The 16,499-nt window shown below is 55.2% G+C and overlaps 1 protein-coding gene across 3 annotated transcripts in view; it reads left to right on the top strand.

Moving 5' to 3' along the window:
- INPP5A (inositol polyphosphate-5-phosphatase A) overlaps nt 1-16,499 on the top strand; it is a 141,650-nt gene that overhangs the window by 88,678 nt on the left and 36,473 nt on the right. For all 3 annotated transcript variants that reach the window (XM_028149653.2, XM_054729017.1, XM_008144378.3), the window contains exons 6-8: nt 5,374-5,477; nt 11,907-11,959; nt 13,807-13,926. In XM_028149653.2, the coding sequence (XP_028005454.1) occupies nt 5,374-5,477; nt 11,907-11,959; nt 13,807-13,926 (277 nt within the window). The remainder of the gene's footprint in view (nt 1-5,373; nt 5,478-11,906; nt 11,960-13,806; nt 13,927-16,499) is intronic.

Below are 16,499 nucleotides of genomic sequence, written 5' to 3'. Positions count from 1 at the left end.
GGGTGGGAACACCTGATCTTAAAGGAACGAGGGTAAGAATTAACATCCACTTCTCTTTAGAAACGATGCACACAGGAGAGTGGTGTGAAGTGCTTAAGTTCTTGGAGACGGGGGAATAACCTAGAATTCTGTATTCAGCAAAAGTCTCCCTAAAAAATGAAGGAGAAATAAAGACTTTCTCAGACAAACCAAAGTTGAAGGAGATTGTTTCTAGTAGTCCTGCCTTACAAGAAATGTTAAAAGGAGCTCTTAATCTGAAGAAAAGTGATACAGGTGCAGAAGCTTGGGGCTATGTTAAAAGAGAGAGAGAGAGAGAGTGTAAGAGAAGGAATAAATGAAGATAAAATAAAATATTTTTTTATTCTTTACTAATCTAACAGATAACTTTCATTCTAAGTATTATAGCAACAATATATTGGGTGACAATAGCTATTGGATAAGTGAAGTGAATGATAGAAATGTTATAAGGGCTGGGGGTGGGGAGGAATTGGATGAATAGTTATAAAGACCTTGTACTGTTTGTGAAGATGTATCGTGTTATTTGAAAATGGACTTGGATTCATTGTAGATGATTATTGCAAACTCTTTGACAACCACTAAAATGTCTTTAATGAAGTATAACTGATAGAGTAAAAGAAGAGAAAAATTGGAATCATATAAAATGTTTAATTTAACCAGAGAAGGCAGAAAAAGAGTGGAAGACAAAAAGAAACAAAGAATAAAGTCCATAAATAGAAAAGCTATAAATATGGAAGTTATGAGTTCAACTACATCAATAATTACTTTAAATGTGAATGGTCTAAATACACCAATTAAAAGACAGACTGTCAGAGTGGTTAAAAAAAAAAAAAAGAACAAGATCCAACTATTGTCTACTGGAAACCCACTTACAGATAGATAGATAGATAGATAGATAGATAGATAGATAGATAGATAAAAGTAAAGGAAGGCTAGAAAAAAATATACTCTGCTAACACACTTAGTGAAAAAAAAGCAGAGTAGTTATATGAACTTCAGACAGAACAGACTTCAGAGCACAGAAAGTTATCAGTCATAAAGAGGGGCTTTACATCATGGTAAAGGGATTAATTCTCTAAAAAGACATGATAATCCTGAATGTGTATACACCTAACAACAGAGCATCAAATGCATGAAGCAAAAACTGGTAGAACTACAACAAGAACCAGATGGGTCCACTCTCATAGCTGGAGACTGGAACACCCCTCACTCACAGATGGACAGCCCAGCAGGCAGGCCGTCAGTGAGGACAGAGTTGAACTCAGCAGCACCATCAATCACCTGGTCTAATGGACATTTATAGAATAATCCGTTCAACAACAGCAGAATGCATTCTTCTCAAGTCAGCCGGAATACTCACCAAGACAGACCACATTCTAGTCTGTAAAACACACCTCACCAAATTTAAAAGAAGAGAAACACAGCCCACAATGGAATTAAGCTAGAAATCAATAACAGAAAGATAACTGGGAAACCCCCAAATATGTGGGACATTAAACATCTCACTTCTAAATAACATAATGGGTCAAAGAAGAAGTCTCAAGAGAAATTTTAAAAATATTTTGAACTAAATGAAAGTGAAAACACAGCTTACCAAAATTGTAGGATATAGTGAATGCAGTGCATTGGTAGCAGCAAGTGCATATATTGAAAAAAAAAAAAGAAAGAAAAAAGATGTAGAATCAATAATCTAAGCTTCTGCCTTAGAAAACTAGAAGAAGAGCAAATTAAATCCAAAGTAGGCGTAAGAAAAGAAATGATGAACATTAGAGCATAAATCAATGAAATTGAAAACAGGAGCTCAGTAAAGAAAATCAACAAAACCAGAAGTTGGTTCTTTGAAAAGATCAATAAAATTGATAAACCTCTAGCCAGCTAACCAATGAAAACAAGACAAATTACTAATATTAGAATTGAGATTGGAGCCATCACTACTGATCCTATAGACATTAAAGGATAATAAAGGTATCTTATGAACAAGTCTATGCCTATAAATTTGATAACTTAAATGGACCGGTTCTTTTAAATATACAATCTACCAAAACTCATACAAAGAGGACTAGATAATCTGAATAGGTCTTTATGTATTAGAGAAATGGAATCAATAATTAATAACCTTTAAAAAAGAAAGCATTAGGCTCAAATGATTTCACTGGTGAATTCAACCAAACATTTAAAGAAAAAATCATACCAATTTTCTACAATCTCCTCCAGATAATAGAAGTAAGGAAATACTTCCTAACTCATTCTGTGAGCCAGCATTACCCTAATACCAAAACCAGATAAAAACATTACAAAAAAGGAAAACTATAGACCAATATCTATCATGAATATAAAATGTAGAAATTCTAAACACAAATTAGCAACTAGAATCCAACAAGGCATAAGAAAAATTATACACAATAACCAATTGATATTTATTCCAGACTGGTTCAACATTGAGAAATAAATGAATGTAATCTACCACACCAACAGGCTAACAAGTCACATGATCATATTAATAGATGCAGAAAAGCACTTGACAGAATTCAATACCCATGTTTAATAAAAACTCTCAGCAAACTAAGAATGGAGGGGACTTTCCTCAACTTGATAAAGCTACAAAACCTACAGCTAACGTAAGACTTAATAGTGAGAACCTAGGTGCTTTCCCCCTGAGATCAGGAACAAGGCGAGGATGACCCCTCTCACCATAGCTCTTCAACGTCATACTGGCATCTCGGCTAATGCAGTAAGACAAGAAAATGAAATAAAAGGCTTATTGATTGGAGGGAGAGTGGAAAAATTGCCTTTGTCTCAGATGACATGATTATCTCTGTAGAAAACCCCAAGGAATCAACAACAACAAAACTGTACTAATAAGCAAGGTTGTAGGACCAAGGTTAAATACAATACAAATAGTCTTTCGAAGTCTGTTCCGTGCAGGGCTCCTCCAAAACTGAGTCCCAGGCAGACGCCCACCACACAGGCACCCCCAGGCGTCCGTCCCCTGCAGCATGGACTGGTGGCCCTGGTGGCTGCTGTGATGGCTCGAGCTTTGCCAGGAGGACCTGAACAGACATAGAGAAAGAATGTTCTTCCTTATCCTCAGAGACAGGCGAGCTGTGCCCTGGCTGTGAGCCGAGGGGCCTCAGGAAAGAGCAGCGTGTGGCTGGGTTCCTCATGGATGAGGAATGGCGTGCATGTGTTTGGTGCTGGCGTGTGCGCAGTGCCACCCAGGTCAGCGAGGTCCCAGAGCACCGTGGCCAGCCCTCCCAGCCGTGACAGCAGCAGCTGTGTCACTGTGCAGCTGACTGTCTGGGAGGAGCAGGAATGACCTTAGATCTGGGCAGAGGGCAGAGCTGCTGCCAGGGCTGGAGCTTCGAGGCCCCTCAGTCCTCCACACCGGCCGAGGCTCAGCCCTGCCTGGGACCAGTCTCCCGTTTCCCTTCCTTGCTGCTGGTGCTCATGCTCATTTCTCCGACAGGCCCTCTCCCTGCCTGGCAGAGTTCCCCTTCCTCCTTCCCCACCATTCTGGCTCTTCCATCAACCCCGTGCGCTGCTTGGCCTCTCCCTGTGGCCACACTTGGAGGCTCTGTTTCCCCTGCCATGTCCCAAGAGGCCCAGACAACGTCCTGTGTTTGTGTCCCGTGCCCTTACCCGTGTGCATCTCTATGTCCGGTGCCCGGGTCCACTCTCATGTCTCATGTCTCCATGTCCCATGTCTGTGTCCGTGTCCATGTTCTCAGGGCTCCTGGGAGGTCAAGGCCATGGAAAGGCCCTGGGGGGAGGTGGATCAGGGAGCCTGCAGCACAGGCAGAATCTGTAAGAATTGCTACATCGCTGGTGAGACACCGGTTCTCCCCTGGGCATTAGCCCCCACTCGTGTGTCTGCTACCTGGGCAGGTCTCCCTTCGACCTCCTCAGAGTGATGACGGCTGCGTGGGGCTGATGTTTGATAAATGCTGTCCTTCTGCAGAGATGGATGGGTGGTTCCAGTAAGTGCTTCGGTGATTAAACGCCCTTTGCGCATTCCAGTGGCAAATGGGTGTGATGGAAGGGTCCTTGTTTGCTCACACAGGCCTGTGCCCACCTGCCCCCGGGTACCTGCCTCTGGCTGACTGGGTCCATCTCCCTCTGATTCCTTCCGAGGGGATGGCGATGCGCTGCGGGACCTTGGGGGACCAGGGACACAGCAGGCACAGCCCAGCACTTGGGGAGCAGCTCACTTCCACCTGCCCTGCTCTTAGTTTCCTAAGTCACTGAGCATCTCGTATAGGTCGCAGCCGGGATCCTGCTTTAGCCCCTCGGAGTCCCCACCCCTAGTGCTTTGCTCTTGCCTGGGGTTCACGCTCCACGGAACGCTGCCTCAAGTCCCTGCTTCCTGCCTCATCCCTGCTGCTCCACCACATCAGTGGGTCCATGGGCAGGATGGTGCTCCAGAAACGACAGATGCGAGCAGCTCGTGGGGCTCGGAGCACGACCCTCAGGAACTCGGACAGCAGGACTGGTCATTGTTGGCCTCCAGGAATCTCCTAACCGCCCAGGGCCATCCGCTGTGGCGGGCCTTCCCGGAGAGAGGAGCATGTGTGCAGGCCGGCAGGCCTCTCTGCTGCGGTCGTGGCGGGCCTGCATGTGGTGGTCTCGGTGTGCCCACGTGCAGCCGCGCTCTCTACAGGGCATCCTGAGCAGAGGCCGGCATCCCTTCACCAGCCCGGGCCTGAGACTTCGAGGAACATATTCATACGTTTCTTCACCAGACCCCACCATGGCGTGGGGTTACCATCCATGAAAAGAAGCCCCCAGGTCCTGGTGTGAGAGAACCAGGCCAAGCCCTGTCTGCAGGGGTCAGCCCAGGTGGGGGTGGCCCAGCAGGACATCTCGTCCAGTGAGGTGGCGGGCAGGCGGCTAGGAGCTTAGTCTGTGTGCCCTCCTCTCTCCATCTCACATAAAAACCCCTCGTCCTTGCACATGAGTGATGTTGGCTGGATGTGGAGGGAATCAATGTTATTAAATAAATTTGTATTAAGGTATGAGCGAACGGTAATTCCATAGCCCTCTTAAACATACTCACGGTGTTAACAGAGGATGCCAATTAGCCCCTGTAAATCTGCAGGCTGGGAGTGTTAGTGGATAATGAAGTGGAGTGTCAGACTCCAGGTGGCGGGCCAGCGATTTACGAGTCACGGCGTACCCGGAGCAGCTAGCCTGCTGGGTCAGCGCCGCCCCCCAACCCCCACCCGCCGTCTGGTCCCCCTCATCACTCCCTGCTCCCCAGAGGGCTGCGTGGGTGGGACATGGGACCCCCCGGGGTGTGGCCGGTTGGATGGAATGTAGTGACATGGTTATTCACACTGTTCATCTGCTCTTCTCTAGCTAAGAAGTATAAAAAAGTCACTGGCAAAGAGATCTACTCGGACACGTTGGAGAGCACGCCCATGCTGGAGAAAGAGAAGTTCCCGCAGGACTACTTCCCCGAGGTGCGTCCGGAGCCCGTGCCACTTTCTCCCAGAGCACTTACTTTTCAGGGTGGTCACGTGAGAAGGGACATTTAGGACATGGGGTCTTCATATCATGGTGGGGATCACATCTCTGCTGCCACGCTCCCACGTTCTCTTTCTGGGAGGATCTGAAGTGTGCGTGGGTTCATGGGTTGTCTTAGGTAAGAGCTGAGAGAACCTGCAGTGTTCATTGTTCAAACAACTGGTAAATTTTCTAATCCTTATTTTCTGGGAGAGGAACCATCCCCAGCGATGCAGGAAGATGATTATCGGTTCAGTTTGGCCTGGGATGAGAGCGGGTCAGTCTGGCCATGACCTACCTGACCTTCATAGCTGTGGTGTGCCAGCCAGTGACACACGGGGCGTGTTCCTGCGAGAGGCACGGCCGAGAGCCCTCCCGGTCCCAGGCAGTGGCTGCTTCATACAGACCAGAGGTTAAGGAAAGTGTGGGATTATTTACCACCCACGGCTCAGACTCAGTCAGAAAATGCTGATGTCTTTCCTGTGGGTTTTACTGCATCTTGTGTCGCTTTGTTATTTTTATGCGCGTTGCACTGCACACACCATTCCGGATCCTGTGTCTTTAGTCGACATTATAAGCAGCACTTCGGATCCTGTGTCTTTAGTCGACATTATAAGCAGTCTCCTAATCCTGTGCCCTCACGTGTTGATCCAGAGTTGGTCACCTGTCCTTTATCTCCTATTAACTGGGGCCGGACGTGGTGCTGATTGAAGCCTTCAGGCGAGGTGGAGGCCTGGGCGCCCGCCTCCCTGACAGAGGTGTGCTCAGCCGCAAGAAGGATTGCTTCCAGTCCCTTTGCGTGAGGATTGCCCGCTGCTCAGCAGACGCCCCACCTGCGCTCCCAGATGATCTTCAGCAAGGCCACAACTTTATTAACTTGTTTTATGACCTGAGCCCAGAGTGAAGGAATTGTGGCTGCCTTCGTAAAGGATGGCCCTCTTGTCACGCCAGGGCACGGCTTCCTCATCCATTGTCCCGAGCCAAGGACGCAGTGTCAGAGGCCCGGCCTCCCGGCCTGGCTGCTCTGCCTGAGGCTGGAGGAAGGCATGCCCGAGGCTCCTGGGATCCTCCCTGAATGTTGGCCATGGTGGGTCCTGTCAAGAGGTGGGACCATGGTTCCCTTGGAGATGTCAAGGAGCAAGAAGTTGGTTTCAGGGTCCAATTTTTGCTAAGCTCCCAGGCCCTGTCCCATTCCAGACCCAGCTTTGCTTACCTGGAGTCCCTGTTGGGGCCCACACAGGCTGGGACCCTTGCCTGAGGGTGACCAGGGGCCACAGGGGCACAGGTAGGGCCTCAGCCTCCTTCCAGCAGGAGAACGAGCTTGGCTAGGGCCCCTAGGGCGGCGGGGGCTCAGCCTGGAGCTGGACATGCTTGGCACTGTCCAGGGTCCTGACCCAACACCCACAAGTGGGAAGCCCTCACCCCTCTCTGTCTTGGTTGAGGGGGGTGAGGGCTTGTGAGGCTGAGTTGGGACGTGGGTCATCCTAGCTCTTCTGTTCTTATCCTGGGGTCCAGTCCCAGCCCAGAGGGGCACTCCCCCCACCTAGGGTGGCTGAGGTTTCCCAGAGGAGACCTGGGAGGGGAGGCAGGGCTGACAGGGGTGCCCATGGGCTGGCCATGCCCAGGTCAGTGCTGGGGCTGGGCAGCGGGGCTGGCTGGAGTGATCCTGTGATGGCAGTGGGCAGTGCTAGACTGGGGGCTGGTGTGGTAACGATTGCAGCCAGTGTTGGGGAGGCCTTAATCCCCCTGCCTCCCCCTTAAGCCGTTCAAAGTCTTTATATGCAACTTTAAAGTTTTGAACTGTTACAAATGCTGGGAAATGGTAGGGAGTGGCCGGGAGGTGCCGGCCTCCAGACTGCAGAGGAGTTGGGCTTGGCTCTGTCTGTCCCCTGGAGCTCAGATCTCCTCTCTTCCCAGCCTCCCTCCGTCCAGGGCATGGGCGCCTGCTGGTACCCGGGTTAGCCCAAGTGCTTGATCCCACGAGGCAGGTGCTTCTCCAGGCCACTCCCCACACATAGCAGCCTCTCAGTATCAGGGGCGCTGTTCCCACTCACACGCAGATACCCAGCTTGTGATGGGCCCCAGCATGCGGCCCATCCCCCCAGGACTCACATGGTCCCCCTGGGGTCTCGTCCTCTTATCACTTGTTGGCGACTCTCACTGCATCTTCATCCTTAGAAATGGGGTCACCAGAGGTGCCAGTGTCTGTCAGCTGTGATCGGTGACGCTCCCTGAAGAAGGGGCTTCTGTGACGGTCGCCGTGTGTTGGTGGCCAGAGGAAGGGGAGGCTGAGGCGGTGCATGCCTTGGTGGGTGGCTCCCCTGGAGGAGCCAGGTTCCTGGGGAGAAGCCTCTGGCGCTCATGACTCGCTCCCAGGCTCAGCACATCGGTCAGGGCTCCCGTTTCCCCTCCCTCCATGGCCCAGGCTCGGGGAGTAGAGGCCGGAGCTCAGGCTGATGGTGTGGACAGGGGGCAAGGTCTGGGGACCTCAGCTGTGGCATCCCACCTCCTTGCATATCCCTGAGAGAGGGCAGACACCCTGGTGAGGCATGGCCTTGGCCTTGATGCCCAGGGTCAGTGTGCTGTTCCCAAGGTGCCAGCATGGCTCCCTAGGGACAGACAGCAAGGGGCTGCCTCCCTCCCCTGGGACAAGTGGCCTGGGTCCAAACCTGAAGCCTGTGCTTAGCAGTTCTGCCCCCAGATGACCACACTGCCACACCTGCAGCGTGACCACACTGTCACTGGGTGCACCCCGATCTCTCCACTGGAGAGCAGCATGTTGCTGGGACGAGGGGACCGCCATACCCAAGCATTGGCTTTGCAGGGTGGCTGTGGTTGTTCCCTTGGATATGACGTTGCCACATTAGAAACTGGCTCAGCGTCTGTGCGTTCGTCTCTGACGGGAGTCTCTGGAGATGAAGTCACACCGTTTCCAGAAGTGAGTTGTCTCCAGGGGGACCTGTGAGCCCCTTAAAGTGACTGTACTGAGAGCGCCGGCACCTCCAAGGTCCTGTGAGTGACAAGGCACTTTGAGGTGTGCAAGGCGCCCATAGGCTCTGCGTCTTAGTGGAAGGTGGTCCGTCCTGGTCGGGCACCTGGGCGCCACGTCAGTGCGGCTGGTGTGGGGAGGCATGCGCTGTGGCAGCAGCTGCCGCCTGCTCCTCCCTGTTCTGTGCCTTCAGGCCAGTCTTCCCGCTTTATTTGAACACATTTTGGGGGAGGGAATTAGTTTAAGACAGATTTCCGTTTCTTTTATTACCATCACTTAAGGATAATCTAAATGTAATTACCATGATGGAGGCAATTCCAAATAATTACAGCCCCTGCATATAAAGCTCACAAAACTTTCCCTGCTGATTTATGGCGGCTTTGGCTCAGCGTGACTTTCAGATGCTGCCTCTGGGAGCAGCACTCCAGATAATGTGAGACCATTTTTAAAAAGCAGATTTGTGTAGTCGATCGGGGCCGAGGCATTTTTTTCCTCTTGCCCGTAGTGAGAAATTGGTTGTTACCATAGATCACAGGCCTGCTCCTGGCTCTTATGAAAGATGAATTAATTTCACTAATGCTCCGAAGCGGGCCTTTCACGGGGAGGCTGTGTGGCGAGAGCCTTCCCGCAGCCTCCCTTTCTCACTGGTGATTTATGCCGTCTTTTAGTAGATGAAACCGCCTGTATTTGCCATCCATCTGCTGCCTAAAGGAATCCTATTAACAGGGGATCTGAGCAGAGACTTAATATTGTAAGGTGAACGACGTGGCGGCCCCCTCTCCCGCCCGGGCATGACGTGGCTTTCACTTCATGGTGATAACCTCCAAGTTTATCACCCCAGCCGCTGCTGTCCCCATCCACCCCAGCCGCTGCTGTCCCCATCCACCCCAGCCGCTGCTGTCCCCGTCCACCCCAGCCGCTGCTGTCCCCGTCCACCCCAGCCGCTGCTGTCCCCGTCCACTCCAGCCGCTGCTGTCCCCGTCCACCCCAGCCGCTGCTGTCCCCGTCCACCCCAGCCGCTGCTGTCCCCGTCCACCCCAGCCGCTGCTGTCCCCGTCCACCCCAGCCGCTGCTGTCCCCGTCCACCCCAGCCGCTGCTGTCCCCGTCCACCCCAGCCGCTGCTGTCCCCGTCCACCATCACCTCAATGGGATTTCAGAGGGTGGCCAGTGACCAGAAGATTAGCACACAGACTGGCTTCAGACCGACTCCCATTTCGAGAAGTGATGGAGGCTGGAGGCCATGTCCTTGAAGTGTCCCCACATTCCAGAGTTGGGTCCAGAGTTAGAGGAGGGGTGGGGAGGGGGCAAGAAGGAAAGGGGCAGCCAGCTGGAGCCTCTGGGTGCAGGCGCCCGTGGTTAGGAACAGCCTTGCAGGGTCACCGCTGAGTTGACACGTCCCCGCCAGGAAGGGCAGTTTTCTGCTGCCCAGGGGCCTGCCCTCCCACTGAGACAGAAGGAGCGGCCTGGGGTAGAAGGTGAATTACCGGCTCTCCAGGAGGGGCCAGTCAGACAGTGGGTGCATGTCAAGGCCCCTCTCCCTACCAAGCAAAGTGGCGGTTCTGTTCTGGAAAGATGCCCCTGTCTCTGTCCTGACACTAGGAGACATGGGCCCCACCAGGTTAAGATGGATCTGTCCCCACCCACATCCCAGCTGACTCCTGCCCCGGGCTGGGGTGGGGTGAGAGCACCAGCCACCGAATTCCCGATTCCGGCTTCTCCCACTCACTCGCTCTGTGACCTTGAGCACGGTTCTTAACCTCCAAGTCTCAGTTTCCTTGTCTGCAAAATGGGCACTGGTGGTGCCCTTCCTGTGGCTGATGTGAGGATTGAATACACCTCTGAGCTTCAGGCGCTGGTCTGTCAGTGACTGGGCACAGGCTGCTGCCCGTCAGGCATGCGGGGCTGGGCGGTGCTCACGGCCGCTGCTGCAGCACCTGACACAGTCACTGAGAAGAAGATTCTAAACTAGATGTGGTCAAATCGGTGACTCAGAGGGATTATTAATGAGTCGCCTAGAACATAGCCAAGAGACTTACGATACAGGGTTGAGGAGAGGGCTCTAGGCAGAGGGCTGGCCATGGAAGAATCAGGAGCCTGTGTGAAGTGTGGTCGTTCGGGGAAGTACGGAGATCGGTGGGACAGCAGCGGCAGGGCCTGTGGCTGGCAGGAGAGCCCAGGCACCGAGTTATTTGGTACATGGAGGTCAGTCACTGCAGAGTCTGGGCCCGCGCTCACGCAGGGAGCACTTTATCACCGACTTTGGTTCCCACGTACTTACCTTCGTCCCTGCAAGCCCAGGCCCACAGACACGGACAGAGTCCTGGCCTCCCACCATTGCCTGACCCTGGGGCACACCTCCTCCCCCTGCTCTGTCCCTCAGCTGACCCAGGTGACTGTGCACCAGGCCCCGTGCTCCTGCTGGGAGTATCTGAGGGAACGGACAGTCTCATCCACACGTTTCAACATGGTGTTTGTGAGCTGAGGACTCAGCAAGGTCTCCCGTGTCTCCTGGGAGTTTGTAAGGGGTGCTGGCAGGAGCCCCATTCTCCCAACTGCTTAGGCTCTGAAGCGACCCTGTTGAGTGTTCTATTTAAATTTAAATTCATTAAGGTAAAATGGCAGCGTTTCCAGTGCTCAGCGACCCTGGGTGACCACTGGCTCCCACATGGGCAGTGACACACATTCCCGTCATCGCAGCTGCATCCACCCTCCCTTGCCCTGCCTAGGCATGAGTGGACCACGCAGGTCCCAGTCCCTTGGGTCTCTGACCTGAGATTGACAGCAGCTGTGGAAGGCAGCGTGGGTCCCGCCCCCACATGCCCCATCCCCCATCCCCACCCTCCCAGGTCAGGAACCCACAAGGGAGGAATGTGGGGCACCAGTGACTTTTGTCCCAGCTTTTCCAACAAGGTGACCTGGAGGGAGGGAGGATGAAGCAGAGGTGAGTGTGGTTCTTTGCTTAGCCACCTTCCTCTGATGACCGGCTCCCCCAAGGCAGGTCCAGGCCCCGAGTTGGTGCTGCGAGGGGGCGGCTCTCAGAGGGGCCTTCGTGGGCCACGCACCAGCGTCCGGGACGTCTGTGTGGTACGCTGCTCAGGTGTGCGTGGCTCAGCAGCGCACCTTCATTTGACCGGGGCCCACCTCGTTTCCTAGTAGCTCTCTCGGGGCTGGGGAGGGGTTTTCACAGATGGTGGTGGCCGTGCGTGTTTGTACCTGCTCTCCCGCACGCTGAGCTGTGTGCGTGCGCTTGGCCTGCACGGGAAGTGGCGTCTCAGCCCTTGTGAGCTGAAAGGTTAGCGTGTTCTCTGACTGAGAAGCCTCCGATGCACCCGTGTGAGGCGGTGCCTCCCTCCTCCCTCTTTCCCCGCTTACCTGTGTGACCTGTTTCTTTTTCAGTGCAAATGGTCCAGAAAAGGCTTTGTTCGGACAAGATGGTGCGTCGCGGACTGGTATGTTCCTCGTGTTGACTGTTCGTCTCTGCTTCATGGAGTTCCCTCTTTGGTGTTTTGCACAAGTGGTGTGTCGAACATCCCTCAAAGACTGTGCCGCCCCGAGTCCCTGCCAGCCGCCTGACCTGAACCCCCGCTCTGCGGCCCTTTTTGCTGTCGGTGACTGTGTGACACCGAGTATTGTCTCCTGGTCCCTGAAGGCCGTGCTGCCTCCTCCCGTGGCCACGACGTTGTGAGCAGCCCCGCTCCTCCAAGCAGCCCTCCGCATCCCCACTCTGTGCCCCACTGCGGCCACATTCTGTTGCGTGAAGGCGGCCCCTCAGCAGGTCCTGTGGGGTTTGGGGCACGGCTGCTGTAGAACCCCTCACCCAGCGACCCAGGCCGGGCCTTCCTGCAGGGGGCAGCTCTCAGTGGCTCAGCAGGAAACCTCAGACCCCTGACTGCGAAGGCCAGCACTGCTCACCCTAACATGTGTTCTCCTGGGGGTGCCGGGGTCTGAGGGCCATGGTCTGAACTGAGTGAAGGTCTTAGAGGGGGTGTCACCTTAAATGCCACTGATGGGCTTGCGCAGGCCAAGGGTGTGCACCCACTGGTGTGGACAGAATGTGGGGCAAGGCACAGCTGGGATTGGCTCTGGAGCTGGAGCCAGGGTCCCCCACCTGACCGTGGAGTGCCCATCAGGCGGCCAGAGTCTGCCAGTGACCCCAGGTTGGGTGGAGCAGCAGGCCCTCAGCCACCCTGCTGTTTGCACATGGCCCCTCCCTGTGGCTGCTTAGGTCTGGTGTTCCTGGAGCGGGGGGCCCAGAGAGGTGGGGAGCCCCACACAGAGCTGCAGTCTTTGTGACCTAACCCAGGGAGAGGCGGTCACCATCTCCTCCCTCTGCTGAGGGTCACACAGGCTGCAGTGTGGGGGAGGGCTGACGGGGACACCAGGAGCCGGGCTGGGGGTCACCTGCCCCTGCAGGAGAGGCTGAGTTCTCTACCCTCCGTCTCCATGGTCAGTCCTGTCTCACTGGGTTTGGGGCCTGGTGGTCTTGGCCCTGCAGGTGACTGTGGGGTGGACACGGCAGGGCTGTGGGGTAGGGGCTGACTGCCTCACCACAGCCTCACAGAAGCTGAGGCTTCAGGGCGACCCTCAGCCTTTCCTGGGCTTGACCTTGGGCACTTCTTACTGGAAGTGAAATGAATCATATAGTGACCCCTAGTCATGGGGCCCCGACAGTGAGCTCTGTGGGCACCTGGGGCCAAATCACCTGCTGGCTGAGGGAGCTGAGGCCTCCTCCCTCCTCTCCTTTCAGTTTGAAGGGCCCCTTCCTTCCCGCCCTCCCTTTCTCCCTTCCGTTTCTCCTCCTCCTTCATCCCCCCTCTTCCCTCCCTCCCTTCCCTCCCTTTTCCACTCCTTCCCCTTCATCCCCCTCTCCCTCCTCTTTCCTCCCTCCTCCACTGCTCCCTCCTTCATCCCCCTCCCCCCTCCCCACCTCCCGCTCCTTCCTCCTTCTCCTTCAGCCTCCTCCTCTTCCCTCCTCTCCTGCCTCCTCCCCCTCCTGCTCTTCCTGGCTCATTGGCAGCTTGAGAAGAGTTTCTGTGATCTTGCATTTGCAAAGATGTTCAAGAGGACACTCCAGGTCTCCTGTGTCCTCTGAGCAGGTGTGTCCTGCTCTGGGTCAGCCTGGAGAGGCTGAGGAGGACAGGAGTATGGGGCACAAGTGGCTCTGCCCACTGGTGACCCTGGGGCCCCAGCCAGGGTCCACATCCCCCAGGAGCTCGGGCAAGAGCAGGGTTGGAAAGGCAGTGCCCGGCCCGAGGCTTCAGCCTTTGTCTCTGAGTCTCCTTCTCTGTCTCTGCAGCGCCTTTGACTTGGTGAACATCCACCTTTTCCATGACGCTTCCAATCTGGTCGCTTGGGAGACCAGCCCCTCTGTGTACGCGGGCATCCGGCACAAGGCCCTGGGCTATGTGCTCGACAGGTAGGTGCTGTGTGCGCGGCCCCACCCACCGCCCAGGACTGGACAGCTTGTTCTTTTAAGCCACTTACTTTCCATTTTTGTTTTTCCATTTGCCAAAAATATGAAACTTGCCAATGTTGACCCGTTGATACAGCACAAATCCCACCCCCTGTCCCAAGGCTCCAGCAATCCCTCCCAGGCGGACTTGGGGTGGGTGGCCTCAAGCTTTCTCTTCAGTTTTGTGGGAGAGCTAAGAAAATGAACCCAGGGCTATGGCAGAAGTAGATGCTGGCTGGGGCACCTTGGAGTCTGACAATTACATCTTGGCCCTGGGTTCTCCCAGCGGGAGGCGGTGCCTCTCAGTGGCTCCACCCACCTGCCACTCCTGGAGGTTGGGGGCTGGGGGTTGAGGGCTGGGTCCCTTGAGCACTGGGGCTGTGCAGTCTGCTCAGCAAGGCCAAGCCACCGAGCGCCTCCCTCCACATTCTGCCCTCACAGTCCACCCACCAGAGCCTGGGGCCTGCGCCTCTGGGGAGGGCAGGGGAGCAGCTCAAGGGTCTTCAGGGCAGGGAAGCTGCTCCTTCCTCCTGATCAAGCTCCCAGCAGCCTCTCCTCACTCCCTCTCGCAGCTGGTTTTTCAGGACCGTCTGGTCCTGGACTCCGTGGGGCCCTCCTTCTGTCTCTGGCTGTCTCGTGTGACCTTTCACAGGATCTGAGTTGATAGGCTGTCATTGGGAAAGAAGGTGTCCCCTCAAACTCAATTGATAGGTTAGGTTTGGTTTGGGAACCAGAGTCCCTCTTGATTCAAAGACAGGCCTCTTGCTGTATGGAGCTCGGCCTTGAAGCCTCATCCCAGGGCTGCTCTCCTGCTCATCCTGCTCAGGCCTCAGCGAGTCTCTCCCACCAGCGTCCCGTGACCTAGGTGGCGGTCAGACATCCACTCAGGCGTGGGACAGCCACTACCGCAGCTCAGTCCTCTCCCCTTTCTGCCTGGCGATCTCAGGTTTCTCCAGGACTTCACCCTGTCCCCACACTGCTTACGTCAGAGCAGTAAGGACTGTGGCTCCTGCTCTTTGGCCCCGTGTCACCAGCTAACCTCTTTCTGGCACTGCATCCGGACCCTGACCTTTTGACCCCTCCTGCATGCACCAGGCTCCCCTCTGGGCTTCCCTCCAGCGTGGGCCAGGGTCCCTCCCTGCAGGTTCCTTCCTTCTGGGTTCCTCTTAGCAGGATGTACCCTCCACAGGGGTCGGAGGATGGGGTTCTGTCCCTTGCTGCCATGTGTGACGGTGGTGGTACTTCACCTCCAGGGCCCTGAGATGAGGGCCCACGCCCTGTCCAAGCAGCCAAGTCCCTGCTGCAACCTGCCAGGCCCACACAGAGGAGGCAGGAGTGCGGGATGCAGGATCTGGTTGTCCTGCCCACCCAGGGCCCAGCTGCCTCAACCCCTAATGCAGCCTCCGGGTGTGACCAGACTGGGCTCGGAGGTGGGGTGACCTGAGGTGAGGAAGGGCCAGAGCAGACCTAGGCCCAGATCTGAGCTCCTCACCTGCCTCCAGAGCTGGGGCCTCAGCCACAGGGCCATGGAGCCCGTTGCTTGGTCCGTGTGCTGACCCAGGACCACCTGTCACGGGGGCTCCGTGTCCCTGGGCCGGGGCATGACATCCTTTGACCAGCTCGTCCATGAGTCCTTTGTTGCCTGTTCTCACCCAGCGGGCTCTGGAGCGCCTCCACCACGCAGGCTCGTGTTGCTGAGTCTGTGCTGAGGCCCCAGGGAACCGAAAACCTGCGCTGCTTGCAGCAGGTTCTCTCTGGGCACTGACCTGACAGTGCTGGCGTGGAACACAGTGTCGCGATTCAGGAGGTGGCAAAGGAGGCAAGGTGTGCGGTGACACCAGGCTCAGGAGAGCCGCCCTGGGAGCGTTCCCTTGCAGTGGCCGATGCTGGCCTCCCCGAGAGCTGCCAGGCCGGGGCCCTGTGGGCAGAGCCACCATGCCTGGGACAGCGAGCCCATGGCCAGGAACAAGGACCTTGTTAGGAAACTGCTGTGTGCGGTCTCTGGCTGACAGGTTCTGGGGGGCTGTACGACTCACTGGGACCTCCCATGGAGCGGGGCTGAGGCAGACCCGTGAGCAGTCTGCTTTGGTGACTGTGGTCAGGTTGTCAGTGGGGTGTGGCATTAAACTGTGTCATTGCCCCAAACTGCCATTCCCCTGCAGCCTCTTGGAAAGTGGCCTTAGGGTTTTGGCACTTTCCTGTGGCTTTGCATTCCCACGAATCACTTGTGTGGGGGCTCGGCCAGCCGCAGATCCGGCCTCTGCACGCAGCACAAAGGGCGGCTCTGTAGGAGTGTGAATACCGGGCCGCCCTTTCATCAGGGCTGCTAACCTTTTGGCAGCCACCAGCAGACTGCATTCTGCTCTGCCGATTGGGAGGACAATGCCATGCCGGCCCTTTGAATGGACGCTGCCACCAACAGTGCCCCATTCACTCTTTGGGAACCTCTGGGTGCATTGTCTGAAGGCCGGGAACACAGGGAACAGCGAGGAGGCTCCGAGAGGCGAGCCTGCCTTCTTGGCTTAATCTCCCCGTGA

This window comes from Eptesicus fuscus, chromosome 17 (assembly GCF_027574615.1).
Source record: "Eptesicus fuscus isolate TK198812 chromosome 17, DD_ASM_mEF_20220401, whole genome shotgun sequence".
Taxonomy (NCBI): domain Eukaryota; kingdom Metazoa; phylum Chordata; class Mammalia; order Chiroptera; family Vespertilionidae; genus Eptesicus; species Eptesicus fuscus.
The sequence above is the reverse complement of the archived record's forward strand: the minus strand, read 5'-3'. Positions and strand labels throughout refer to the sequence as shown.